The following is a 27,679-nucleotide window of genomic DNA, read 5'->3' as shown; positions in this document are numbered from 1 at the left end:
TGGTGCGGTTAGCTGGGGAGGCAGAAGATGAATACAGCCTTTCCTCCTCTGACCTTGACAAGGGAAGGCAAGGTCTTTCTGGCTCATTTACGCCTGTTTCCTCAGCAGATACTGCCCACTAGCAGGTCAATTAACGGTGGTCTCTGACTGGGGGCTCTTTTCTGAGAAGTGCGTCGGAAGCCACTAAAAAAGTTGTCAAAGCCAAAGCAAAAAACAGAAAACTGCCTGTGACACTGGTTACTGTAGCCCAGAAATCAATGTAACTAATGGCTTTGGGTTTCCTATCTAAATTATTTCTGGCAACTTGAAGGGCTGGGGTGATCATCAGAATGGGTCACGAAGGGTGGGTATGAAGGCTCTTTTTTGGGAGGAGGTGCTAACAGCATGGTTGCTACCCTGTGTAAGGCTGACAAAGGGTCTACATGACCTCACAAGCTTCCGAGAGCTCTGAGATTGTGTGCACACACACACATTAGTATGCTACTCCACTCCGTCTGCAATCTCTGTAGCCTGGAACTATTATTCAGGGACACATTATCATGTGGAGAAGGGACCTTGGGACATCAAAGAGCAATTCCAGCATCTTGTTTATGAGCTCAAACCCTGAGCTATTAAGACCTATTTAGACCTGCACCGTGAGAGATGTTGCTCTCTTGTTGTTTTTTTCTGCCCTGAAGGAGGAAGGTGGGAATGCTCGTGGGGAGGTCTAATAGGAGAAGGAACTGCTTTACCAGTCTCTGCTTTGGAGCCCGCCTTGACAGTGACCTCAGCTGGAGAGGTCCCCCTCTCAGAGACACTAAATCTCTGCGTGGTGGTTACCTCGACCCTCCCTGAAAAGACTGCAGTTCACAGAAACTTAGTCATGTTCTGGCTTTGCTGGCAGCAGGACAGCTCAGACACTATTAAGAACACCTTGGCAACAGCAGCGCTCTGTTCTGCTTAATGACGCTAAAATGCTTCCTTTTACATGGTGTTCTGTTCAGTGTGCTATTCATGGACGGCCTGGTAGGCTTGGGGCAGAAACGCTGCATTAAGCCATTCCCCTGAGTCAGCTTCACCAGAATCTTAAGGGAATCAGCTTTATTTTTTTTTTTTCCTTTTTAAATATAAAAATCTTACTCTCTTTTATTCCGCCCCCGTACTCTGGGAACAGCAAAACTATTTTCAAGGGATACAGGAGTGAGACAGGCCCTAGGACAATGGGAGGAGGAAAGGGAAAGACATTTTGACACAGAAAGCAAAAGCAACAGCAAGAGAGAGAGAACGGACTCACCTCTCTTCCGGGTCCCAGGATGCATTGTGCTGTTCAGGTATGTGACTGCACTCTTCTTGCGCTTTAAGGATTGAAGAGGGGAAAGGTCACTGGTTGAACAGCATGGTGACTACTAACTCTGGCACAAGCTAAAGATCAAGAGCAGCGTGCCTGTCAACATGCCAAACAGTTAGTTCTAATCACCCAAGGTCTGTGTTTAAAAGGTTTCAGTGCACCCATGTGGCTCTCAGAAATATCTGAGAGGTCCATATCTGCCTCAGGTGAGAGTTAAGTGAAATGGAAGATGAATTCAATTTTTAAGGTAGGTTTGTATTTTTTCAAACTAAACAGACGAAAAAACTCAACCAAAACCCAAAACAACAAACAACTCCTCAAGGGCCTCAAGGGAAAGCCGTGAATAAAAACGAAAGCAGCAATGTGATGAGCCAGAGAAAAATCTACCACGTCTCAAAGTTGGCAGAATACGATCAGGGTGCTGCACTTGCAGAGTCTTTCAGATGGAGAACAAACAGCAAAACTAAACAGGCACAGAGGCAAGGGCCGGGTGCTTGCCGGGAATACCTCGGGCTCGAAGACCGCGCCGCTGTACACAGGATTGGCCGTTGTTCTTCTTTTTCGTTCTTGCCTCTTGCTTTGGATTTCTTGGGAAAGGAAAAGGATTGAATTAAAAAAGAGGTATGGAAACCCCAAAGCACTTAACTTCATTGTTTCATCTACTCATTTCCCTACAACAGATCAGAAACCAGGGGCCCATTCCTTTGCTTCACAGCATCCTCAGCACATAAGGAACGCACGCTGCTGGGAGTGGCTCGGGAGGATGGTCCACGCTCACCTCTCAGAGAACAAGACCACGTCCTCCACAGTGGGGCTGTGTTGAGAGCTGACCATCAGACAACACTGCCAAACAAGCTGTCCTGACTTCTACTTGGAACACTGTCTATATCATCGTGGAGGAGCTTTACTGAGCCTACCCTGGGTACTGCAGCTCACCAACCTGAAGAGCCTGGACAGGGACAGCTTTCAAATAATTATTGAAAAATACAAAGACTTGTTACTGCAAGGGGCAGTTGCTATTTTGTGCTGTCAGAAAAACAAAATCCAAACTCCTTCTGCTATATGAACAGAAGTTTCTCCATGCACACAGCTCAGGGGCGGTGGGTGGGGATCCTGAGGATAGGGGTGTGATAACGACAGGAAGACGAGGACCAGCACATCAGCAGAGGGAAGGTGCTTTTTCCTCTGAAGGAAATAAAAGACCACACTGATTGACTCACACTCTGTTTGTGCTCCAATTTTCTATTCTAGGGATACGGTCAAACACCATTTTCAGGAACACAGCTCTGGGTCAGAAACAAGGTAGTAAGGTGATGAATATCTTTGCTTACCTTCTAGATGGTCATGTGTTACCAACCCCAGAGACACCATGAAGGCCAGTTTCTGTGCCAGAGAAACAAAAGAAGACTGTATTTCAGTACAGGTTACCGCCAAGCCGACTGCATTTAGGTCTACTTCTTTGGAAAGGCAGCCCTATCGACTCAGAGCGGGATAAAGAGCCGAAATCCTCCACATGGAGGACCTCTGGACCCACTCTAGAGAGTTCTAGTCTCACAGGAACCAAAACAGAAGCAAAGTGGCTGACAGCTTCTACTTTCTCAGTTAACGAAATTATCATCTTCAGTGACCAAAGTTGTACTTTCCCCCCTCTCCTCCCAGAAAAGAACTGAGAGGGAAGAGAATTATATACTCTAAGAATCAGTCAAGGGTTAGAAGAGCCTTCCATAGAGCCAGCTCCAAACTCCAGGACTCCACCTGTCATGACTAGTTTAGTGGCTCTCACACTTGTACTCCCAATGATTTAGACAAAGCTAAAGAGAAATGGTTTTTGGCAAGGGCAGGAAATGACTCTGCTCAATATCATGATCTTTCAATTAAATGTGGATCTAGAAGCTATGGTACAATTTCTCTCTGAAGACCACTCTGAGGGCTCCATCAGAATACTGGTCAGATGCTTCAAGGTGTAGATAGGAGTGGACTGATTCCTCGTTTGCCTTTGATCTGGTCTGGAAAGTATGTCTTCACTTTGCTGTACTACTGCTCGTGGCTTTTAAATATGCCAAATGATAAATTATCTCTCTATTTCTATTATGAAAAAAAAAATCAGCAGTTATTAGGAGACATACTCCTTCCTATAGCATTATTTATACCAGAAGTTAGCCTTTAAAAATCCAGACATTTTATCCTCAATATTAAATATCCTATTTTGATTGGAATTGTTCAGGGTATTTAAGATACTGTTTTATGAAGATACAAGCCTGGAGAAGGCTGTTTCAGAACCCAGAAATGTCCTCTAATGGTGTCATCAGAATCCTGAAGCTATTTTTTTCCTCTCTTACTTAAAAAAATAACTAGGTAGGTACCTTCCTATTGATAGCCAGAAGGCTTCAGAGAGGAAAGAAGTCTTGGACTCACTTCCCACTGTCCATGCTGCCCACTGAAATGGTAGCTACTTCATGAGTACTAATTAGCTATATTCCTCATTTTCTCCATCCTTTTAGAACTTAAACAGGATTCAAGGTTGACCACCAATTGCCTCCTGAATGAAGACATTTGTGGACTGATGTTCCAATGTCCCTGCTCTCAATCAAGCAACAGTGCCCTTCTTGGCTATTCATATCCAACTCGTTTCTGCCAGTCTCCACGATGCTCACAAAATAATTATTAATTAAAAACTCATAACTCTCTTCTCCAGTGGAATGGCTTTTTAGTCAAGTTGTTGTTGTTGCATGCCATCAAGTCGCTTATGACTCACAGTGACCCTATGTACAACAGTTCTGAACCCTGCTCTACCCTGAGCCAACCTCATTGTCTCTAACACACCTATCCCCACTACCCCAGTCACTGCATCAATCCATCTCATTCAGGGTCTTCCTCCTCTGCGCCGTCCCTCCACTCTCCCAAGCATGAAATCCCTCTTATATCCCTCTTACTGTGCAGGCATATGCACAGTAAATCATTGCTAAGTACTTTTCCCTCTATTCATCTATCTCATCCATCCTTCCACCCATTCATCCATCCATCCGTCTGTCCGTCCATCCATATCCATCCATCCATCCATCCATCCATCCATCCATCCATCCATCCACCCACCCACCCACCAACCTATCTCTCTCTCACAAACACACATATGCCAATAATTAGTTTTTTCACAGCAGTGGTCTCTCTACCTAGAAAAAGAAAAATGTCTGCTAGGACATGATAGTATCACTTATTCCTGTTCCTATCACTTATAATGAGATATCCTGCAACTTTTAATAAAAAGAGTTTGCTAAGAGCTTGCTCTTTCCTCCTCCACACATCAGCAGCAGCAGCAGCAGCAGCAGCACCCCGCCCCCAGTCCACTGCTGTCGAACTGGTCCTGTTGACTCACAGTGACCTTCTACTGGGATCTGCAGGCCATAAAATGTTATGGGAGGAGACTGCTCATCTTTGCAGAGTGGCTGGTGCATTCAAATTGCTGACCTTTTTTGGTTTGCAGTCCAACATGTAATACATTATGCCACTAAGGTTTCTTTCTAAATATAATACTTGTTAATTTTGTGGGTGGCTTTATAAGTGTTTAGCAACGTTTGTGAGAAGTACTTGGTTTTGGCTGAAGACTTTTTAATCCTTTTTTTTTAACAGTTAAAAGAAGAAATTAATAAAAAAAAAGAAGAAATTAATCCAATTCGTATTGGAAAGAACAGTATGTTGTACTTGTCTGAGAGAAGCCTGGACAGGTCCAATAAATCACTACCTTTAAAGAGATGATGTGGAGCTTTGAAGCCTTCATGCCGTTACGTGACATGGGTTTATTACACAGAACATGCTAGGGTTAGAGGCAAATGGAGTACCTGGTCTAATAAAATCCAATATTAGATATTCATCATCATATTATCTAGCCACACTTTTAAAAGCTATTTTTACAAAGTATCATCACAAAAAAATTCTCTTGTCTAAGGATATACATAATCACATTCTTTATTTGCTTGCCATGTATGTTTGTAATGTTCTCCTAAGTTGTACAGATGCTACTGTTTTCATCCTTACTTTTATGCTTCATGAACTCCTTCTGAGCCACTGATTTAATTAGGATTTGAGAACTTAATGCAATCCAACTGTATTAAAAAAATGTACATTTAGTAATGGTAACAGATAACAGAAAAAGGCATGGGTCATCTGGACACATTATAGATGCTAGCAGAGACAAAATATCAAAATTATTATGAAAGTCGTGGGACAGCTCTAAGAATTATCACTATTTCTATTTTCTTTTGAAATAATCAAGACAACTATATTACCAGCCAGCTCATAAGGCTTTGGGCCACACGCTAAGAAGGTGCTCGAGGCCACACTGTCTTGGCAATAACAATGAAGGACAAGAAAGGACAGGAAAGGCTCTCTGGATCCAAGGAAAATCAAGGGTGTGTGAGAATGAACCACATGTCACCGAGTGACGCCTTCAGAAGGACGGTACCTGAGGGTTTTCTTCCCGTTTAGGTTTGGGCGCAGCAGGTGGGGTGATGGTACGGCTCTCTGTTTGCTTCTCATCTGTTTCTGTGTGGGATTTAATTGTCTAGGAAAAGAAAAGAAAATTCACTCTTCAGAAATTATCTTTTTATCAAAAGAATAAAAATGAATGATGGCCTATCTGTAGCCAAAAAGAAAGGAAAAAGAGAATATATTCAAACTGGGGACATGAATAAAAAAGTTAACCTGGGGTTGAGGGCGGGGAATAAAATGTAAAGGCTCAGTTAATGTTATTAAATTGCATAAGTAGAGCAAACATTAACTTATAAAAGCAACTGTACATAAATACAAACTTACTTAAAAAAGGTGAATGCTAATGGAAGCTAACAACAACAACAACAACAACAACAATGGTCTTTCCATATAACAAGTAGTTAAGTAAATCAGATGAAATTGTCTGATTATTGATGGGCAGAAAAGACAAGGCTTGTTTTAAGTCTTATATGTCGACCATCAAAAGGTCTCCATAATAATTATGTATTGAAATAGTTTACCAGACCTGAATGCTAACACAATGATAAACACGTTGACTCTCTTTGCTGGTCCCTTTCACACCATCCTTCCACTTTTCATCTCGTTAGGAAGGGTGGAAACAAAAATTTTCAGCAGGCAGTTGAACCAGAATGAACTAGTTTGTGGCCTTGCTTTAAACACTTCCGAGTGTTGAAAGGACTAGGACACAAGGGGTAATGTGGCTTGAAGGAGGCAATGGCATACTTGTATCTGTCTTTCTCTACTTTTCTAAAATGTATCTCCAGGCTCAAAGCTCTTTAAACCCCATTTTTCTCAGAGTCACAATGTAAGGTGGCTCCCATTAAGGAGTAAGACAGAGGACATATGGACATATTTTCTGTGGCGCGTAAGGGAAGTTGGTTGTATCTGACGGGGGAGACTTGGAACCGAAACTGTCTTCTCTTTTCCTATGACAACATGGGCAGCCTCTGAACCCACATACTTACCGTACTTCCTCTCATGGAGGCAGTCAGTTACAAAGTACCAAGAGAATGAACTCCCTGAGGGGACAGGCTTTGATACATCCATCCTTGTATACAGGCATCCAAAAGAAGCAAAGCAGAAAGATTCAAACTAAACGAATTTTGAGCCTGAAGTTTAGCTTCAAGAGCAGCTCTGCTGCCTAAGCCTAGCAACCTGTTAAACTGTCTACTGATGTTGTCATTCTTGAGTTGGAATTGACCCATAGCTGACTCACCAGTGGGTTTTCAGAGCCAGTAAATCACACAGGAGGAGAGATCCAATCCTTCTCCCATGCAGCAGCTGATGGATTTGAACTGCATGCCTCTAGGATTACAGTGCAGTTTCTTACCTTTAGGCCACCAGCGCTCCCTGACTATTTTGTGGCCTAAAATACTGAAAAAACATTGAATTCATCTTTTAGACTGCTAAGAAGAAAAACTATGGAATTTATTGCTAAAAAAGATTTTAAAAATCTTAACTAATAACATCCATTATCTTTTTGTGATGTTACAATTGAAACAAAAAGCTCTAGAAACTTGTAGTGATCTGGAGAGATGATCAAGATCTACTAGGTGGCAAAAAACCAAGTTATGAAATAATAAAAATTACATACATAGTTACCTAAAAGTGTGTGTTAGCATGTGCACAGAAAAACCCATAAAAAATAGAATCTTAATTTATAATTACAATCTACTCTGAGTTTTCTCTTTCTGTAGATTATAAGTAGGCATATTTTCTATAATTTATCCACCTACATGATTTGAATTTTATTTTTATAATAACAAACATATATTACCTTTGCAATAAAAAATAGTAAAATAAGATGAAGCTATTTTTTTCCTCCAAATATGTGTGTGTGTTGTTGATTGCCTTAGAGTTGAGTATGACTCATAGTGACCCAATGAGCAGAAGGCTGAAGCCTTTCTATAACTGTCGTCATTTATCATAGAGTTTCTGGAGGCAGGTTCTTTAGGAAGTGAATGCCACTCCTGCTTCCAAATATATATAAATGTCATGATAAAAAAGGGATTAAAGAAAAAGAACAACTAAGTGGCATCTACTTCTTAAGCAACATGCCTCTGGAAACTATGAATTTTGACAGAAGATAGTTATAGAAAGACTTCAGGTCTTTTGTTCATAGGGTCACTATGAGTCATGCTCAATTCGATGGCAATCAACAACAACAAGGTCTTAAATAACTCACATTGGAAATCATATTCTTTGGGATACCATGACTCCTCTAAATCTCTAAGACCAGAAAATATAGCAGAGGAGCTGAGATCTACCTGTGACCCTGGCCAAACACCTGAGCATGAATATTTTACATCCAATATTATAATACTGAAGTTTCTGCTGCTGAAACAGTCTGAAAACTTCTGATATAAAATGCATAATTTATTTTGGAATTTTTATCAAAGTACTACCTGGGGTTAAAGTGGGTTCTTAATGTATTTTATCCTGTGTTTACTGAGCCCCAATTTTGGTAGCTGTCTTCTTCAAGGCCAAGGTCTACCACGTTTATGAGCTGTGTGAGTCAAGTGCCTGATGCTCAACACATAAGGTTCTTCTGTTCAAGGCCAATGCTGCAGGAAGTCTTTTTTTTTTCACTCTCTACCATCTGTCTGGCCTTTCTGAATCATGGTCAGCCATCCAGAAGCTGAAGATTCAGGATCACCAGAGACTACTTTCAAATGAATGAGAACTCCAGCCAGAGAAATTAGAAATAGGTCAATGACTTCTCAAAACAAGTTTCTTGAAAGAGGATGAATGCTTTCCTGTGTAAAATGCCAGTGGTCTTTCTTGAAAAAGGACATGGTGACTGCCTACGTTTTCATATATATTTTTTTTGTCCTAGTACCTTTAAGCACCTTAAAGAGGTTGCATTGTAATTTCTCTAGCCTCATTTTTCAAGCAGATAATATGATTTAAGAAATCATAAGTGAAATGTCTTAACAGCTGAGCTAGTCTTTCAGCTCTAGTTAAAAGAATGCTTTTCAGAAATTGTGTTTTACCTGACTTTTCATTTTGAAATGAAATTCCTTTCTCTACTTTTGTTAAACCTTCCTGAGTTTCACATAGAATATCCTCATCAGGCCTGATAACGAATATGGCGCTTTCTATTTACAACCTCGTGTTTTTCCTAAGGACAGCAGAACCCTTCTGTGAATTACTACTACGAAGCCAGCAGAGGGTGCTCATTCATACAGGAATCGGAATCCCTCTATAATGGGAAGGTGAGAAAAGTGACCCAAGAAACTTTCTTCAGTAAGAATGGCCCTTTTGCTTTGCTGTTGTTATGTGTCAACTACGACTCATAGCGATCCTATGAACAATGACGTTCAACATCTCCTGTTGCCTTACAGAAGAATTATCGCTGGATAAGCAATATTTTATCAGCAATGGTGCTGAGATTAAGAGCCCCCTTGAAGATGAATTCAGAGATGGCCCAGTTGCCGCACACCTTAATGCCAAGAAAGGTGCATGTTCTGCTTGTACCTGTTTTTCAAGGCTTGGCTTGCTAAGCTGTACAGTTTGAGGTCCAGCGAGTCTGGTCCCTGGAGTAGCTATCACAATGCTGGTGAGCTGGGCCATGGGGAACGTTTTGGCTATGGTTGCGGTCTGCCCATTGACGACACGGACAGGATGGATGGAATTCTGGGACGTGGGGAGGGTGGTAGGGGTAAACTTGGTCAGCATGACAGGTCTCTGGATAAGCTGAGGAGCTGCAAGCATGGGAGGAGGTGCTGGGGCAATAGGAATGTTATTCTGGGCCACAGGTTTGGGTCGAACCTATTGGAGAAAAAGAGAATAGTTATTGTATTACTTAAATTTTGTAAGCCATTGTAAGCCTGAAACACTTTTAAATATTCTAGATTATACATATGAAATGATATTTCATAAAAATAATAGTACTCATTTTGGTATTATTAACTCAAGATCTTACGGCACATGATGTTATAAACACTCATCAGCTCTAAAAAGGTGTTTAAGTGTTTTAAATTGGTCCAGCCTGGTTCGACACCAGAATGAACCTAAATTTTCAAAATATGGGTGAAATGAGAATGCTAGCTGGAACGGGAAAAATTATAGGTTGAAGCCTCAATAAAAACTTAGCCTGTCTCACAGGGGGATAAAAGGGCAGAGTGTATGTTGCATAGCAACCAGTTTTCTTGATCTGCTGAGTCAAAAGCAGGGTGTCTGGCTCAAACATGAAAGCTGACTTCCACTGAATGTTTGCAGCTCTCTCCAGTCATGGTGCAAACCCACTACCACACACCAAGCTCCTGACAGGAGCTTCCCATTTGAAGGCTTGATTCAATGTCATTTCCTCCATTCTAGGTCGGGGTCTGCATCACTCAAATTTTCTAAAATTGGGTCTTTTCCAGTTTTGCTTCATTGCTCATGACTGAATAGGTTTTAAGCCATGCCTAGAACAAAGTTTCGTCTGATTCTAAACTCTCCCAGTACCATGCTGCCTCTGGGTTGAGGGTGAAGAAATGAATGAAGGCCTGAGCTACACTGGTCCCACCCAGGATTCGTGCCCAGGATGATGATAACAATACTAATGGCCTTAATTCACATTCTATGTTTTACACCCAGTTTTCCATCCCATTCCCATTTCTGACCCTAAAACTCTCAGTTCTTTACACACCTCCTCCCACTCTCCTTTGTGGGCTTACTCTTTCTCAGCCCAATTCTAAATGTAGATGTTTCTCAGAATTTTGTCTGAGAATCCATTTCTTCCCAACACACTCCTGAGAGTCCTCATCTCATGGCTTCAATTAACATCTACTCACTGTATCCACACTTGCATCTCTGAATCAGAGATACTTCCTGAGCTTTAGAATTCCTAATCACAGTATTCTTAAAAGATAAAAGAGGTTACAAATCATCATGTCTAAACTCATCACTATTTTCCCTACAGTTTCTACCTCCCCCTATAAACTTCAGGGGGAGCTCTGGTGGCCTAGTGGTAAGGAGTGGTAGTACCCATCCAAAAGCAGGCGGTTTGAATCCACCAGCTTCTCTGCAGGAGAGAGACAGGCAATCTCCTCCCATTTGATTGACAGTCTCTGAAAACCTGCTGGATGGTCAGCTATGACTTGGTTCTGACTCCACGGCAATGTGTTTGAACTTGTTTTTTGACAAACGTCAGAAGCATCTTTTACTAGCCTATCTCTACTTCCAAATAGTTCTCAAGTCTGCCTGCCTCTTTCTAGCCTGTGGTAATTAATGTTCAGATTGATGAAAGAGAGGCAGAAAATTGTGGTTGAAAACGTGGTGCTTAGTTCTGCCTGGGTTCAAATCCTAGCTCTACCACTCAACTAGCTGTGTAAGCTCCAGCACCATACCGGATCGCTTTACACTAGTACACTCGAACTTTCTGGATCATAACCTTGTGGGAAAAATCCTTTCTCTTCATGTATGTGAATCTGCCTACTGGTTAACCCTCTAGATCTGTTACCCGGGAAACCTGGTAAAGATAAGAAAGTCAACTATGTAACCAGGCAACACTGCTTTCAGCGAACATAAGTCCTGTGTGGTACACTCAATGTGGACTGAGAGAACTAAAAATATATGTTTTAGGCATCCTGAGAGGAACGACACTCGTAACTGGCATCTCCGTGGCAAGACCATGAAAGCCATGCCTACAAGATATGTTGGCTCCTGTGTGTGGGACAGAAACTTTTACGTCAGGATGGTTCCCACTCCTTTCAGATAAAGCCCTCAGCTCCTTATAACTAAATGGTTGTACAGACTGCCTTTCTGTGCACACAGAAGGACTCTCACGAAGAGAAACATCTGACGCTGTCCTCTTGGAAGTGGTGGTTTCTAACTTACGTCAGTCCAAGTAGACTGATGACAAGTCTAGAAGCCCAAACACTCTTGTGAATCTGAATATTTAGTTGAATCTAAGGTGTCCCTGTAATGAGTGCAGCAGATACATAAAAATGCCTTTTATATGGTATTCAGTACACACATATAGACACCTGTATTTCTGTAAAACAAAAACATCATAAAACAATACTAATATGCTATGTGTTTAAGGTTTTCCTATCCTATTTTATTGAAAACACACACACACACACATGGTTATAATCCACTAAACTGATTTCATAGTCTATTATACGGTTATGATCCATCACTTGAAAACCAGACTAAACCTTAGATTTCTTATCTAAAAAAGTATAATAACCACTTCTATAAAGTTGATGTGAAGATTAAAGACAATAATCCATGCAAAGTGCCTAGCACAGCACCTGACACATGATAAAAATTCTCTAAACATCAGCTATTATCACTGCTGACAATGTGCTAACTAATCCTCCCCAGTCTTAACCATCTTCAATCTACACACAGTGGTAAGAGGAAATGTTCTAAAACATAAATCTGATCATGTCAAGTACCTATTTGAAATGGAAACTCTTTAATGGATCCCCACAGCTCTTAGGATAAGACCCAAATTCCTAAACATCAGCTCCACAGGGTTCCATGGGCTCTGATCCCAGTCATCTAGTCTCTTAACTCTAGTCTCAGCTTCAGAGTTAGCATATGGCCCTCTGCACTCAGCTGTTCCAAATCTCCACTGGTTTCTTAAATTTGCATGCATTTTTCTACCTCAAGCCTACATATATGCTCTGCTCTCTGCCTGGAACACTTCTATTCTTCCTCCAAAATACTGCCAGGCTAATAATGTTGTTATGTGCTGGTCGAGTTGCCTGTAACTCACAGAGATCCTATGTACAACAGCTCTGAAACCTGCCCTGTCCTGAGCTAGTCTCGCTGACTCTGATACACTGACCCCACTGCCCTAGTCACTGTATCAAGCCTTCTCATGTGGGGTCTTCCTCACCTGTTCTGTCCCTCTACCCTTCTGAGCATGATGTCCTTCTCCAAGGATGGGTCCCTCCTGGCCACATGCCCAAAGTATGCAAAGTATGTAAGATGGAGCTAGGGTTTAAATCTTAAGTTGGATGTCAACTCTTCAAGGAAACATTCTCTATTCCTCTTAAGACTGGGTTGTATATACTTCCTAAGACTTCTCAGACAAATGATTGGCTGGCTAGTCTGAAACACCCACCATCTGGAGAGCAGACTGAGGACAGAGAACAGTCTTGGAAACTGGTACATCAACACTTTGCACAGTGTCTGATTCTTAGAAGATATTATGAATTGACTAAAATCATCTTATCTCATGTGAGCACTGCCTATCCCCTATTCAGAAATGACATCTGAAACCTGGGACATTAGGAAGGAACTCCTAGCTTCTAAACTCGATACACCAATTCCGTCAAGGTCAAGAATGTGGCAATTTGTGTGACCAGGAGAATGGTGAGTGCTAGAACACCATCTGAAGTCAGAGGACTGAGCTTCTTGGCCCTCGGTAGCCTCTGCTTTTATAGGCTCTGTGCTTAAATATGATTCTCTCTCTCACCATTCCCTGGCATAGAAAGGCCTGGTTAGGTTGGCTGCTTTCCTCTCTACTCTCTCTGGCCTATCACTCACTCTCATGCACTGCTGTGGACTCAGAACTGGCTTAAGAGTGGACCCTCCCGCAGGTTTCTGAGGCTGCAAATCATACAGGAGAGGACTGACCGCCTTTCTCCCTCAGAGCTGCTGGTGGATTCAAACCAGCAGACGGTCAACCCTTGGGTTTGTAGCACAGCTTCCTTTGAGCTATGCAATGAGAGTTCCCTTGGGAAGTAACAGAAAAGTGGTCATTATATTCATTACCTATTGCCAAACAGATTTTAGCTAAATTTTTGTAGTGGGTTCACATTATAAGGTTTATCGTGGTGGTATCACAGTTGTTTTAAATCTAGGTAATTTCCACTTGCCACACTGACCTCTGCCTTTGGTCAATGCTAGGAAATCCTGAGGCTAAAAAAAGCTTCAGCTGCAGCTTTTAGTTAAGTGGGCTTTGAATAACGGAGATGACCTCCCCATCCCACCTGCTCGGGAAAGGATCCCCTCTGACCCACCACTGGATTTACCCACCTGTGGGAGAAAGTTGGGACGTGGAGTGAGTCTGGGAGGGGGGATAAATTGTGGTACTTTGATGGGCTGAGGAGGTGTTGCCTGAACCTGCTGAAAAAAAAAATGAGAACGATAAATAAACCAGAGAGGAAAAACTATTGTTTCATCTCAAAACTAGGTTCTGTTAAAATAATTTTCAGCATTACTCTTCTCTGGATCTGAGAATATTTCCTACAAGCTCCCCCCACAGCACTGATCACCTGAATTCCCACTACATTAAGGGACTTCGTTCCCCTCCCACCTGCCTGCTTCACCCTGCAGTGTAAACCAACCACATTTCTGTTTCCTCATACACGAATGCAGAACAAAGCAGACTCAGCAGTCTTTGTCAATTTCCTCTGACATTCAAGAACTCTTGTGCTTACATATTTTAAAAAGTCAAGACTGGATCCAGGGTAAAATCAAACTTGCTGCTTCGCCAAATGGCCTTTTTGCTAATACAAGGGCTTTATCTAAGGGTGAATAGTTTTGTTCGTACAGAGGTTTGCCCAATTCCTAGCATCTGGCAGCATTACCTGGTTGTTTCTCTAAGGATTCTTGGGTAAGTGGTGAAGCTTCATTCTATTGCTCTCTGGCCATCAAGAGCTCTTAGCTGTCATTTTAATATTGGAATTTTAATTGACAATTTGGATGTATCTCTCCCAAGTTTCAGACAACATCAGTTTCTGTACAGTTTTAACCTACGTATCTCAGGAACTAATTTTTGTTCAGGACTTATTCCTTTTTGAATTTTTGTTGTTATTGTAAGACCTTGGATACAGACACTGCTAACTTCTTGAATATTTTGAAACCGCCCCTATTAACTTTAGTACTTCATAGGGTAATCAATCTAAAGGGATAGTAAACAAAAGGACCTAAGCAGTGGAGTCTCCCCAAAGCAATACTATAAATATAGCACAAGAGACCTGAAGCACTCAGGTTCTGCAGGGAGGCTGCAGAAGAATGAAAAGAAGGAAGTGAAACCATCATGCTTCTGTGAAGGGTAACCTGCTCAAGTCATGCTCTGACCTTAAATAAGGCACTGAGTTAGTTTTGATCCTTAGTGCCTAGACAGCTCCACAGTGAGTGGGAATACTGGAGTGCTGAGCCAATACTGAAGAGGAACTGGCTATAGGAGGAGGGAGAAGGAAGCGGAGGAAATACCGCATCTACACAGACATACCCTACACATGCAAACCCTGAACCCTCTCACGTGGGCACTGGGGAGTAGTAGCTGCTGGCTTACCAGAGTCACTGTGTTTTTTGCCACAATTTGGACAGCCTCTGCCCCAGGACCAGTGACCTTACTAGATGTCTGGAGGTTGACTGGTGTGTTCTGCACATCAGTGCTGAGCACAGCCTTCTGACTGTTGATGGCGGTCACCATAGCAATAGTCGGTCTCTGGCCCACAACAGAGGCAGGCATGGTTGCAGTTGCTGCTTTCAAGACGAGAGGTAGTGTCTTTGTGGTAATCATAGAAGCTGTAGTTACAGTCTTCTAGAAGACACGGAAAACAGCTATTAGGACAATGAAGTGTGATCCCACAGAACGACACTCTGCTAAACCCTAGAACAAAATAATACAGTCATTCTCATAGTCAATCAATATTCTCTCATAAGAGCAACTTCTTTGTGAATACAGAGCATGCTTCCAACTTTAAAGAAAGGCGATCTCCTTGTTTGCTAGGGTTTGCAGATTTAGGTTCATTAATAAATGGGCAAGTTCGTTCTCAGTAACAACTGCAGACTATGATGGGCCCAACATTTTCAACAATAAATGAGGTAGATGTACAGAACCTTTGTGTACCTACTTCTTTTAATTATTCACTCTAAATTAAGGAAAACAAACCTTTATAAAAGCTGTACATGGATAGACTATATAACATTTCCATCCTTAACTGTTACAACCTCATCAATGTGAACAAAATCATCACATAATTCTGGTAATTTATCTCCTGTGATGCAAATTCTGGGGTAAAAGGACAATGTCTTTTACCATCGCCTTGGAAAAGAGGATGGAAAATTCACTGGAAGATTAGTTTAATGGTTGTCTCAAGAGACAGTAACCCCTTAACTCCAGATAATGAAACATAAATCAACTAGTTTAGTAAATACCAGTTCTTTATACCAAAAAGAGCTAGCACCTAGAGAATTTTTTCTGGAGAAGTACTATAGAAGTAAATAAAGATCCACTGAAACGTAACAAGATGGAAACAAACAACTGAGTTTCAAAAAGCCTTAGAAATCAGAAGTTGAAATGATGTGAGAGGACTCAACAGATGTTTCCTAAATGCAACTCTGAAGTTGTATTCTTTTACAATTTTCCATTATTTAATGGAGTCAGTTATAAACAAGATACTATAAATAGCCTTATTACATAAATACATAATCTACCTGGTGCTACTTATCATGCAAGATATAAACATTTTAGGAATAGGCAAATGCATGTGGCTGAACCCGTCAGTTCTGATTTTGAAAGACTCTGCTCTTTTTATTTTTACTCTGTATCTGTGATGTCCAATTTGCTCACCACTAGTCACATGTGGCTATTTCTATCTAATCAAGACTAGCTAAAATGAAAACATCAACTCTTTAATTCCATCAGTTGTTAGGTGCCATTGAGCCACAAAGACTTAGAGACACTATGAAAAAGCAGACTGAAACTTTGCCCAGGGCCATGTCATTCTCATGACCATGACACCAAACATACTCAAGTCCACTGTTAAGTAACTTTGTCAACTTATCTCCTTAGCTATCTTCCTCTCTTTCTCTCACGCTCTGCTTTCCCCAGCATGATGTTTTTCCCCCTAAGGACTGACACCTCTTGACAACATGCCCAAAGTGTATGAGACTTCCTCCAAGAGAAATCTTTTCTTTTGGCAATCCACAGAATATTCGCTACTCCTCACCAATCCTACCACTCACACACATGGATTCTTCTTCAGTTTTCCTTATTTATGATCCAACTTTCAGATGCACGGGAAGCAAATGAAAACACAATGGCTTGGGACAGGCCTCTTACTCTTTAAATTGACATCCTTGCTCTTCAACACTTTACAGAGATCCTTGACAAATTTTCCTAGTGGCAAGAAGCTGCAACTACAATCCCAGAGGTGCATGGTTTGAATCCACCAGATGCTCTGCCGGGGAAGGAGGTGCAATCTCCTCCTGTACCAGTCAGATCTGATTTGACGGTACACGCACACAAAAATAATAAAATAAAAAAAAAGAAGACATACTTTGATTTCTTGGGTGTTGACAGTGGGTCAATATGTGGAACCAAACTCAAAACCACAAAAATGATGGGATTTGCTATCTAACAGAGATTAGTGGAATCCCACAAGCTTATGGCCCTCAGTAACCCTTAGTATCTGTAACTTAAAGCTCACCCCTGTGTCTCAACTTTCAGCCAAACAGTAACATCAGTGAATATTCATTCCTTAGATCCATCAATCATACAAGACCCAAAAGGGCATGTTTGCCTGGGGAAAAATACAGAAGGCTGGATAGAAGGATGAATGGGATCAAGAATCACAGGGGAAATGGAATACTATGCAGCACACAGGAACAATAACTTTGTTAATTATTACCTAACTTGGGCTGGACAGAGAGCACTGAGTGAACTAATTCAGTCCCACAAGGATACATATTGTATAAACCCATTATTGTAGAATGAGTATAAGGATCCAGGAGGGGTGGGAGAGGCTGGAAGCAGAGGGATGTAGATGTGCAGGGAAAGGGGTGATTAATCATTGGGTTGTACAATTTGATGGGTTTGGGGGGTGAGGGAAATTGAAAGAATTTGTTCAAATTTGTATTCAACTTTTGTAAATAAACTAGTAGAGAAAAAAAGAAAGAATCACAGGGAAGAAGTGGGAAGAGTGTTACAATGTGGTGGCATTTGAAAATAATGTCATAAAACAAAATCTCTATGAATGATTGGATAGAAAATCAATTGCTCTGTAACCTTTCATTCAAAACACGTAAAATTAAATAAAGTCTCAACAGCTACTTGTGGCTAGTGAATACCACATTGGATAGCAGAAATAAACTTTATAAAAATGGTGGAAAGTTCTCCAGAACAGCAATGCTTCTTTGTTATATACTGCTGGAGTTGGAACCAATCCACAGCTGACCCTCCAGAGGGTTTAAAAGGCAGTAAATTGCATGGGAGAAGACTGCCCATCTTTCTTCTGTGGAGCAGCTGGTAGATTTGAACCACATGCAATTGGGTTGGCAGTGCAGCTCAGAGCTCCCTGTTCTAGACCAGTGCAAAGCATCTTATTCTTTATAAAAAAACAGATCTAGATCGTGAATTTCTAATTCAGAGTCTGTGTAAATGCCTGTGTATTAAAAGCTTTTTTGTTCTATATTACCTACTTGTTTCCACTATACACATTATCTAATATTTAAAATTTTCTTTTAACTAAAAACTTTAATGCCCTGGCCCCATCTATCCCATTAGAACCTAAGTAGTGAAACTTATTAATGCTGCTAACAAAAACTCCCAGAATCTCTTTTGTTTCCTTTTTAAGGCAACAGAAATGGCTTATTTTCTTTGTAGCTGCCTCCTCCAATGTGAAATAGGAGAAAATAAAAACTGACATTAAATATTTTTTGGGAAGTAAGTAATTTATAGGAGCTTTCTGGTGGTTTAATGTTAAAGAATACTGCTCTCAACCCAACGGAATGTGGTTTGAATCCACCAGCTGCTCCATGGGAGAAAGATGGGCAATCTCCTCACATGCTTTTCACTGCCTCTGAAAACCAGCTAGAAGGTAATGTGAGTCAGTTCTGACTCAATGGTACACAGAAAGAACTCCTATTATTATTGTTGTGTACCATTGAGTTAGTTGGACAGCTTACCCTCCCGAGGGTTTTCAGAAGAAGTAAATCCCACAGGCGGAGAATGCCCATCCTTCTCCCATGGAGCAGCTGGTGGATTCGAACCATGTGTTTTTGGGATTGCAGTGCAGCTTCTTGCCACTAGGCCACCAGAGATCAATTTCTATTGGAATTTTTTTTTAATGTAAAATGCTATCTACCATTAAACACATTCTAGCAATGTAGTAGCAACAACTGATTTTCTATTATAAGCTATATTTTTAATACACGTTCTTTCTTAATAAGTGTTTAAAACAGTATGATATTAACACTATCATTTGAAATTGTGAGCAAGTCATACTAGATGACATCCAATCCTAGTCCCACCCTGAGTTGTAGAAGGAAATCTCTCGTCACCAGAACTCACTGACATGGATTTAAAAACAAAACAACAGTTGTGTATGTTGTTTCTATTTTAAAAGAAGTCAGTGTATTTTGGTTTCAGATATTCTTGTTTCAGGTAAATTATTACTAGTATATTAAGCAATACTGAAGTGATCATTCTAGAAAATTGTTCATAAAACATCAAACTCACCTGAATTATTTATGGATGATTAATACTAAGATTTAAAACCCCTGATACTTAATAAGCTTGTTCACACCTTACCTTAGCATTTCACTCTAATTTACAAATTTAGCTGTGGCCTAACCAATTTAATTATAAAAATCTAGCATCTACCTCATTCTTTTTTATATAGTTGTATGCACTAGAGGACTTCATTAAAACTTTGTGAAAAATATCTTTATTTATTAATACTAAGACACAGGTTTTGCTTAGATCTTTACTCCTGCTCTGCTGTTCATTTTACTTCAAATATTAGGGTAAACAAATAAAATTTGAGGTCTACTGGAGTGTAGATGTTTAAGGAAATCTAGCACTTTGGAGGCTGAGCCCGCGAATTTGGAAACACAAAGGAGGAGGAATAGTTGTAAGCAGAAAATAACAAATGGAACGTGGAATGTGAGAAGCATGAATGTAGGAAAACTGGACATTGCTAAGAAAGAAATGAAATGCATAAATATTGACATGTTAAGTACTGGTGAAATGAGATGGACTGACATGGAACATTTTTAATCAGATGATCATATGATCTACTATGCCAGAGATGAAAAGGTGAGAATAAAACAGGGTCACTTTAATAGTTAAAAAGGCCGTTTCTAGATCCATTCTGAAATACAGTGTTGTGAGTGACAGGATAATACACAAATGTATATAAGGAAGACTTGTTAATAACAATAACATTCAAACTTACGCACCAACAATCAGAGCCAAAGAGGAGGAAATAGATGATTTCTACAACTTTTATAGTCAGAAATTGATTGAACATGCAACCAAGATGCAATTATTATATTGAGTAACTGGAATGCAAAAGTTGGGAATCAGGAAGAAGGATCAGTAGTCAGAAAACATGGACTTGTTGACAGAAATGAGGCTGTGGACAGAATGATAGAATTCTGCACAATCAATGATTTATTCACTGCAAATATCTTCTATAAGAAAAAAAAACCTCAGGCTATACACACGGATTTCACTTTATGGTATGCACAGGAATCAGTTTGATTAAATCTGTGGAAGGAATCATTGGAGAAGTTCAACATCAGCAGTGAAAACTAGGCCAGGTGCTGATAGTGGAAAAGACCATCAACTACTCATATGCAAGTTAAAATTAAAGCTAAAGAAGGTAAAATCAAATCCACAGGAATCAAAATTTCATCTTGAGTTTATCCCCCCTGAATTTAAAAACCAATTCAGGAACAGCTTTGAGGTGTTGGACACTAATGAGCAAAGAGACGAGATAAGCTGTGGGAGGACTATCAAGAATATCACCCATGAAGAATGCAAAAGGTCATTATAAAGTTGGAAGAAGAAGAAAAGATCAACATGGATGCCAGCAGAGACTCTGAATATGACACTAGAGCGCTGAGAAGCCAAAGCAAAGGGAAGAAATCAAGAAGTTAAGGAGCTGAATCTTTGAAGATTTCAGAGGGCAGCTCTGGAAGATAAAGCAAAGTATGATAATGAAATATGCAAGGAGATGGAGTCAGAAAATCAAAAGGGTTGAACTTGCATGGCATTTCCCAAGCTGAAAAAACGAAAGAATAAACTTAGGCCATGAGTTGCAATACTTAAGGATGCTATGGGCAGATGACTGAATGATCATGGAAGCATTAAACGAAGATGGAAGGAGTATACAGAGTCACTATACCAAAAAAGAATTAGCTGGCACAGAAGAATTTAAGAAGTAACATACGATCAAGAGAAAATGGTGATGAAGGAGGAAGTTCAGGCTACCCTGAAGGAATCAAAAATAAAAAAGCCCCAGGAAGTGATGGAATACCAACTGATGTATTTCAAAAAATAGATGCTGCCCTGGATGTGATCACCAGGTTGTGCCAAGACATCTGGAGGACAACCACCTGGCCAACTGACTGGGAGAGATCCATATTTATTTCCATTAAAAAAAAATGTGACCCAACAGAGTGTGGAAATTATCAAACAACATCACTAATATCACATATTACCAAAAGACTGTTGAAGATTATCCAAAACAATCTAGAACAGTACATCGACAGATAACTACCAGAAATACAAGCTGGGTTTAGAAGAGACATTATATTGCCAATGTTGGATGGATCTTGGCAGAAAGCAAATAGTACCAGAGGAATGTCTATCTGTGTTTCACTGACTATGCAGTCATCTGGCTGTATGGATCACAATAAATCGTGGCTATTCTTGAGGAGAGTGGGAATCCCAGAACACTTGATTGTGCTCATCTGAAACCTATACTTGGACCAGGAAGTGGTCCTCAGAGCAGAGCAAAGAAACACTGCATGATTCAAAATCAGGAAAGGAGTGTGTCAAGGTTGTATCCTATCTTCATATCTTTTCAATCTATATGCAGAATAGATCATTCAGTAGGCTGGGCTTTATGAGGAGGAATGTGGCATTAAGATTTAAGGAAGACTTACGGAGCTCTGGTAGCCTAGTAGCAAGAAGCTGTACTACAATCCCAGAGGTATGTGGTTCGAATCCACCTGATGCTCTGCTGGAGAAGGAGGGGCAATCTCCTCCTGTACAGTCAGATCTGATTTGACAGTATACACACACAGAATAGTGAAGAAAAAAAAATTTTGAGGAAGACTCATTAACAATCTACATTATGCAGATGACAAAATCTTGCTTGCTAAAACTAAGGAGGACCTGAAGTGCTTGCTGCAGAAGGTCAAAGTCTGTAGACTTCAATATGAACTGAAGCTCAACATCAAGAAGACAAAGATTCTTACCACTGGGCCAACTGGCAGCACCATGATAGATGGAGAAGAGATTGAGGTCGTTAACAGTTACAGCTTGCTTGGCTCCACAATCAATATTCTTGACACCAGTAGTCAGGAAATCAAAAGATGAATTGCACTGAGAAAATCTGCTTTCAGCAACCTCTCCAGAGTATGAGAAGCAACGATGTGAATCTAGAAACTAAGGTGTGCCTGATTCAGGCCATTGTTTTTGCCATTACTTGCTGTGCATCAGAAAGCTGGACAATTACTAAGGATGACAGAAGAAGAATTGATGCCACTGAGTGGTGCTGGAGACGAGTCTTAAACATGTTATGGACTGCCAAGACAACAAATAGTCTGTCTTGGAGAGGGTGAAACCAGGTTTCTCTTTGTAAGCTAGGATTTTGAAGCTCCGTCTCATATACTTTGGATATGTGGCCAGGAGGAACAGGTCCTTGGAGAAGGACATCACACTGGGAAGAGTGAAGGGATGGTATAGGAGGGGAAGACCCAGAATGAGATGGATTGGTACAGTAACTGGGACAATTGTGGTAGATGTGCTGGAGGCAGTGAAACTGGCTGGCTCAGGACAGGGTAGGCTTCAGAACTGTTGTACATAGGTCACCATGAGTCTCAGGTGATTTGACAGCACATAACAGCAACAAACAACAGCACTTTGGAATACCAACTCTAATGAAAATGTCTGAACTTTTCTGGCAGGAAGTAGAGAAGACCTAGAGAAGAAAGATACCTGAGAACAAAGAAAATTATTTGATAGAAACTATAGTCTTTGACTAGCTGACCTGGAAGAGCAAATGCTAGTTTCCCGTTTCATGAAAGAGATCTTGAACTTTCAGCAAAGCCAAGCTGCATGAGGTGAAGTTAATGGAAAAATACTAACAAGAAGAAGCAACAGAAAAATCTTCTTTATTTTGTTAAGTTACTGTTTATCTGCAAAGCGTGAGCTACAGATAATAAAATAGATGGACTCCAATATACAAAACAATACTTGGAAAAGGTGGCTAAGCTGGCTTTAATTAACCGCTATATCTATTTTAGATTTGTTTGTTTGGTTTTTTTGAAGGTAAAATAGTAAAGTAAGATTTATTAGAAAGTTACATCTCCAAAATGACAAACCTCTCTTCTTGAAAGGAAATATGGTGGTGGTCAGGGGGCCGTTGCTGTTTTTAAAAGATAATCTATTTTAGAACATTATATTGTGGTTTGAGTAAAAGTTTACTGGGCAAATTAGTTTCTCATTCAGTAAGTTATACATATTTTGTTTCATGACCTTAGTTTCAATTCCTCAAATGCAGTTAGTTGTTTTATCATTTTAATTGTGAACAAAAAGTCACTGTACAATAAAAAAAACAACTTCAGGAACTTCCTTTTACCCTCTAAGGGTTTATTTTCTATTTAGTGATATTAACTGCACTCTTTCCTACATTTGTATTACAGCTTAGAAAGGAGAGGCCTGTGAATAATACATTGAAGGGTATATCTGTATTCTCAACTGTTCTAACTTTCCACTTCTCTATAGGTTGGAAACATCTCAAAATGGACATACATGTATTATGTATAAGATATATACATATATATATATACATATATATATATATATACACAAAAATTGTTATGTATTAACATGGAGTTAATTAAGATAAAGAAACTGGTCCACCCTATACATGAGACTTATCTCTTGGTACATGCTAATCATTGGCTGTAGGTGAAAAATTCTGATAGTTTAAATCGACAAAACCACACCCATGGTAGGAACAGTAAAGAAGTCAAAAGCCATGCTGCACTAAGCAAATCTGTTGCCAAGGACTTCTTTCTTATTTTTTCCTTGGTATGGACCTCTTTAAAGTGCTATGTAAGTGGGGATGGCAGTTAAAGACTAAGGTGCACCTGAACTCCAGTATTTTCAATTTTTTCCTGTGCATTTGAAAGTTAGGCAGTGACAAAGAAGAACTGATGCCTTTAACTAAAGGGTAAGGATATGAGTTTAAGGTGCACTTGATCCAAGTCATTGTATTTTCAATTGCTTCTTATGCACCTGAACGTTGGGCACTGAAAAAGGAAGACCAAAGAACTGATTCCTTTGAATTGTGGCAGTGGAAAAACATACCAAATATATCATGGACGGCAAAAAGAACAAACAAGTCGAGTGTGGAGGAAGTATGACCAAGGGTCTAAATGATGACATTTCATTTCACGTACTTTGAGCATGTTGTCAGGAGGCACTAGATTTTGGAAAATGACACTCTCCTTGGAAAAGTAGAGGGTAAGCGACAGAGAGGAAGGTACACAAGGAGATGGACTGGTACAACGACTGCAACAAGGGGCTTCAGCATGGTAGATTCTGAGGACAGCACAAATAGGGCAGGGGTTCAATCCTGTGTGATCTCCACAAATCTTTAATGACGCCACTTTCTGACTTCCAAAAAATCCCAAAAGTTTGTGAGTGCATTGGAGGCTTTCCTTGGGCTAGTTCCATCCTACTGGCCTGGGCTTAACACTCTCTTGTCATTGTTTTAAGGACGCCATGCTCTAGCTACACGAAATTACTCGCTATTCCCAGAGCAAGCATTTAGTTTTCTGACTCTATTCTATCTTTTGTTCATACTATTCTAACACCTGCAACACTCTCCTCCCTTTGCTCCCAAACTAAAAAGCTCATTCATCTGTCATGCTCCTGTGGGACGTCTTTTCTTATCCTTCTACTCAAAATTACTCTACCTCTCATATTTTCACAGTTCTTTACTAGTACTTGCTTTTCATTCTCTTCTCTTAGTTGTTTATATCTCCTCCTTAACACATTATTATTTTTTTCCCCTGTGTATACCATCAAATCAGATCTGACTGGCACAGGAGGAGATTGCCCCTCCTTCTCCAGCAGACTATCTGGTGGATTTGAACTGCACACCTCTAGGACTGCAGTGCAGCTTCTTGCCACTAGACCACCAGAGCTCCCTTACACATTAAAATTTTTAAAAGAATCTATCTTTTATACCGTCTAGCTCAATACTAGCTAGACTAAAAAATATTTACAGAATGAATGAAAATATGAGTTAAAAATGTACCAGGATCCTAGGCCTCCCACTGAGGGCAGGAACCACTGCTACTTTTCTATTTACCAGAATCTAGTATGTAGAAGAGAGCCAACAAATACCTATTGATAGTCTATAAAGGAAATCTAGAGGATCTTTTGGCATTTATCATTAAACATAAAAAAAAGGCTAGCTAGAGCATTTAAAAATATCTGGAGATCTGCAGGGGGTGGAGAGAAAATGAGAGGGAAGAAAGAGAGAATACTGTTGAGAAAACATTTGCTTCTGGTCCTTCTCCATCCACCATTCCAAGGCAGAAAATAATGCAGATTACCAGGGAAGCGAGTATGTATAAGAAGTAGTTTCTCTTGATTTGTTTAACTTGGAATATTATTTGAACAGAAAGTTTCCATGGGATGAGGAAAAAGCTCATCCACACAGGATCAATGAACCACACTACTTCCATGTAAATACTTGTGATCAAACTGTACTTTAGAAAAGGAACAACTTAACCCAGCTCTTTAAAAATATCAACAAAAAAATCTTACAAGCAATTTTTCATGAGCAATATATGGCCTATGGCAGGCTCAAGGGAATTTTAAACTCAGTTTGAATGTTTCATTTAAAAATATTCTTGGGGCAGAGATTAGGGTAAAAATTCACAGGCCACTAAATTATTGACATTATAACTAGCATTCCTTTTTTTCTCTTGTGAGTATTTTGTAAGTATTGGCATTTTTTACTTTTTTTTTAAATGATATAGCAGGGCAGAAGAATATCTGAATGTACAGGTTCCCCCTCTTTCCTCACTACCCCCAGCTAGGAGAACTGTGTTCAAAATCCTGGATTTACTATATCCTATCTGTAATGATCTTAGGTAAATTTAATTAACATCACTGTATCTCAATTTTCTAAGGAAAAACAGAGACAGTAATAATAATAATAATGCTGCCTTCCTTATGGGGTTAGGGTCAAGATTACATATGCTAAGTATGTAAAATAGCGGCTCTCGTGGCATTATGGCTAAAGCATTCAGCTGCTAACTGAAGGGTCAAAAGTTGGATCCCACCAGCCACTCTACAAGAGAAAAATGAGGTGGTCTGCTTCCATAAGTTTCTGCATCCTCGGAAACTCCACATTGTGGTTTTACTCTGTCCTGCAGGGTCGACCTAAGTCAGAATTGACTGGAGAGCAGTGAGTTATGTGTGAAGCCCTGAGGAGAGGGTTGCTGTGCAGTGAGTTCTATGCAAATGTTAGCCTCCATAAGTATTTTAACATTTAAAAAAATATAATTTAATAGACTAAAATTGAGAGACGATCAACCTGAAAGGAATAGATGTGTGAACAATATGTACATTACAATTAACAATCTGGAACAGAACATGGATAACTGATTAAATGGAGATGGGGAAGAAGAGAAGGAGAGAGGAGGCAAAAGAGAGAATAATGGTTAAGGGTGAGTGCAGAGAGATCAACAGGATGTTGTAAATAATGCCATTGTAAAACTGTAATTACTGTTACAAAGCAAAATGTATATGAGTGACTGAATGAAAACCAATTTAAAAAAATACACTTTGACACTGATAAACCTACTCCAACCAACATCTATAAATAAATGATCTGGTGAACTATATGCTTTTCCTCCGTATGGTAAAGACTTCATGCTGCTGGATGAGGGAGGCGTGTCCCCGAAGAAGATCTTTTCTGTGGCTGTTAGGTGCTACTGATTCAACGACGATACACGGCGACCCTATGAATAACACGGCGACCCTATGAATAACAGATCTATCCAGTGCCATCCTCATTATCTGACACGCTTGAGCCCACTGATAGAGCCACTCTGTCCACCTGTCTTGTTGACGGTCTTCCTCTCCTTCCCTGATCTACAACCTTTCCAAGCATGTTATCTTTTCCCAGGGACTGGCCTCTCCTAATAACATGTCCAAAGTTATGTGAGACAAAGTTTTATCACCCTTGCCTTTAAGGAACACTCTGTACTTTCCTCAAAACATATTTGTTCATTCTTTTGGACTTTCATGGGATAGTCAGTACTTTTCTCCAACACTACGACTCAAAAGCATTGATTCTTTTGTCATCCTTACTCACTGTCCAACTTTCAGATGCACAGGAAGTATGTGAAAAGACTACAGCTTGGATCAGGTGAAACTTATATTATAGCTGAAACTGACATTCTAGCTCTTTAGGAAGAAAATCCTAAATCTATAAATTCACAGGCATCTGGACAGGTAAATGTGTATTATTCTGCAGAGGAGATTCACAGCTTTCAACAGAGTAAGTGGGCCATAACCTCAAGGATCAATGCTCAACTGTCTTTCCAAAAGGTATCCCATATTAATAGTTGTTGTTATGTGCTGCTGAACTGAAACCAAGTCATAGTAGACCCTCCAGTGGGTTTTCAGAGGGTATAAATCACACAGGAGGAGACTGTCCAACCTTCTCAGGTGAAGGAGCTCATGGATTCAAACTACGTGCTGTTGGGATTGCAGTGCAGCTTTTTACCACTTTACCATAGCTCACCAGAGCGTGCTTGCGCACACACACACTCTCTCTATTTTAAATTTTAATTAAAGTTTACAGAGACTTTGGATTTCCATTCATTCATTGTTGCACACTTTCC

At 40.2% G+C, this 27,679-nt stretch overlaps 1 protein-coding gene across 1 annotated transcript in view; it reads right to left on the bottom strand.

The window, feature by feature from the left end:
• Nucleotides 1–27,679, bottom strand: part of PHF21A (PHD finger protein 21A) — a 268,128-nt gene that overhangs the window by 13,662 nt on the left and 226,787 nt on the right. Inside the window, exons 7-13 of the mRNA XM_006896738.1 lie at nucleotides 15,078–15,329; nucleotides 13,814–13,903; nucleotides 9,311–9,604; nucleotides 5,787–5,885; nucleotides 2,659–2,710; nucleotides 1,835–1,914; nucleotides 1,274–1,334 (exon numbers count right to left, since the gene is read on the bottom strand). Coding sequence (XP_006896800.1) covers nucleotides 1,274–1,334; nucleotides 1,835–1,914; nucleotides 2,659–2,710; nucleotides 5,787–5,885; nucleotides 9,311–9,604; nucleotides 13,814–13,903; nucleotides 15,078–15,329 — 928 coding nt within the window. The remainder of the gene's footprint in view (nucleotides 1–1,273; nucleotides 1,335–1,834; nucleotides 1,915–2,658; nucleotides 2,711–5,786; nucleotides 5,886–9,310; nucleotides 9,605–13,813; nucleotides 13,904–15,077; nucleotides 15,330–27,679) is intronic.

Source organism: Elephantulus edwardii, unplaced genomic scaffold (assembly GCF_000299155.1).
Source record: "Elephantulus edwardii isolate Elephantulus edwardi_28Jun2011 unplaced genomic scaffold, EleEdw1.0 scaffold00189, whole genome shotgun sequence".
NCBI lineage: Eukaryota > Metazoa > Chordata > Mammalia > Macroscelidea > Macroscelididae > Elephantulus > Elephantulus edwardii.
This window is presented reverse-complemented; position numbering and strand designations above follow the sequence as displayed.